The sequence below is a fragment of the Salvia splendens genome, chromosome 9 (genome assembly GCF_004379255.2).
Source record: "Salvia splendens isolate huo1 chromosome 9, SspV2, whole genome shotgun sequence".
Taxonomy (NCBI): domain Eukaryota; kingdom Viridiplantae; phylum Streptophyta; class Magnoliopsida; order Lamiales; family Lamiaceae; genus Salvia; species Salvia splendens.
This window is the reverse complement of record NC_056040.1, coordinates 35,330,447-35,331,866: the sequence shown is the minus strand read 5'-3', so window position 1 is coordinate 35,331,866 and position 1,420 is coordinate 35,330,447. Positions and strand designations below refer to the sequence as shown.

General features: G+C 48.0%; 1 protein-coding gene across 1 annotated transcript; it reads right to left on the bottom strand.

Moving 5' to 3' along the window:
- Positions 1-412: 412 nt before the first annotated feature.
- LOC121747611 (60S ribosomal protein L27a-3-like) lies at positions 413-853 on the bottom strand. Its single transcript, XM_042141679.1, has one exon. It carries the CDS (start codon positions 851-853, stop codon positions 413-415), a length of 441 nt encoding a protein of 146 aa, XP_041997613.1.
- Between the last annotated feature and the right edge of the window lie 567 nt (positions 854-1,420).

Below are 1,420 nucleotides of genomic sequence, written 5' to 3'. Positions count from 1 at the left end.
CCGAATCCATTGCTTTCACCCATTCGCAATGATCGACATCTGCCTGCGCTTCCGCAAAGTTCCAGGGATCTAATACATTGCTGTCTAAGGAGTGATCCATAGATTCCCCCAAACCAATGTATCTTTCGGGCTCATGTGAGACCCTCCCACTGCGGCGCGGCACTATAATTCTTGGAATAGAAGTTGAAGTTTCTGGAATTGTTTGTACACTTGGTACTCGTTCTTGGTTAATGGAATTTGTGACAGAAGTTAGTTCATCAAGAGCCACTTCACTGCTAGGTTTTTATTATTTTTTTCTGGAATATCTCAAAATCTTATAAATGCGATCCAATATTCAAAACACGAAAGCATCCAATTAGAGTATAAAATGATAAATTCATTCAAAAGCAAAATTAAAAAACAAAACCCTAATTCAAGCAGTGAGCACGATGGCGCCGCCCGCTTCCTTGATCTTCTTCTCGGCGTTCTTGGAGACGAGCTTAGCCTTGAGAAGGACCGGCTTACCCTCCGGAAGCAATCCCTTGCCGAGGACCTTGAAGTAGCCGAACTGCGTGACGTCAATGAGAGGCGCGTTGTCCTTGGACGCCTTGTCCTTGACCTCTTGCGGCACCAGCGACCAGAGGCGGTCGATGTTGACAGTGGGGCAGTGGAACTTGTTGCGCAGGCGATGAAAGTAGCGCATACCAACCTTGCCGAAGTAGCCAGTATGGTACTTGTCGAAGAGGATGCGATGGTGATGCATTCCTCCGGCGTTTCCGCGACCCCCGGGATGCTTCCTGTGCTTGCCGATTCTACCATGGCCAGCGCTCACATGGCCGCGCTTCTTGCGGTTCTTCTTGAATCTGGTGGTCATGGCGGCGGTTGGAATCACCACTTCACTGCTGGGTTTATGATTCATTACATAGTCTTCCTTTAAGAATGTGGCGTGAGTGCTCACAATAACTTTCTTATCTTGGAGACTAAAGAATTCATGAGCTTTCGTTCCTCTAGGTACCCTAAAAACAAACATACATCCGTCCTTGATCCTAGCTTAGTTGGATCCTTTTCCAATACATGAGTCGGGCAACCCCAAATCTTGATATGTGCTAGATTGGGCTTGCGCCCAGTCCACAACTCATAAGGAGTAGTAGGTACGGATTTTGACGGTAAATTGTCTAAAATATGGCTTGCAGAAAGCAAGGCATGTCCCCAAAACGAAGTAGGTAGCCGTGCATAACTCATCATCGATCGGACCATGTTAAATAAGGTCCTGTTCCTTCTTTCAGCCATGCCGTTCTGCTGGGGCGCTCTTCCTTCTCTCTAACAATCCCCTCACCCTAACTCCCGCCGCTGTCCCGGATTGTCTTGCCAGAATTTCAACCCCGCCACCCTCACTCTTCAACACCGTCGACCACCTACATCCCTCCTACATCCCTTCGCT

What these genes read in the sequence shown, in the direction of transcription:
- LOC121747611 (XM_042141679.1), bottom strand. Translation starts at nt 853, where the DNA reads ATGACCACCAGATTCAAGAAGAACCGCAAGAAGCGCGGCCATGTGAGC.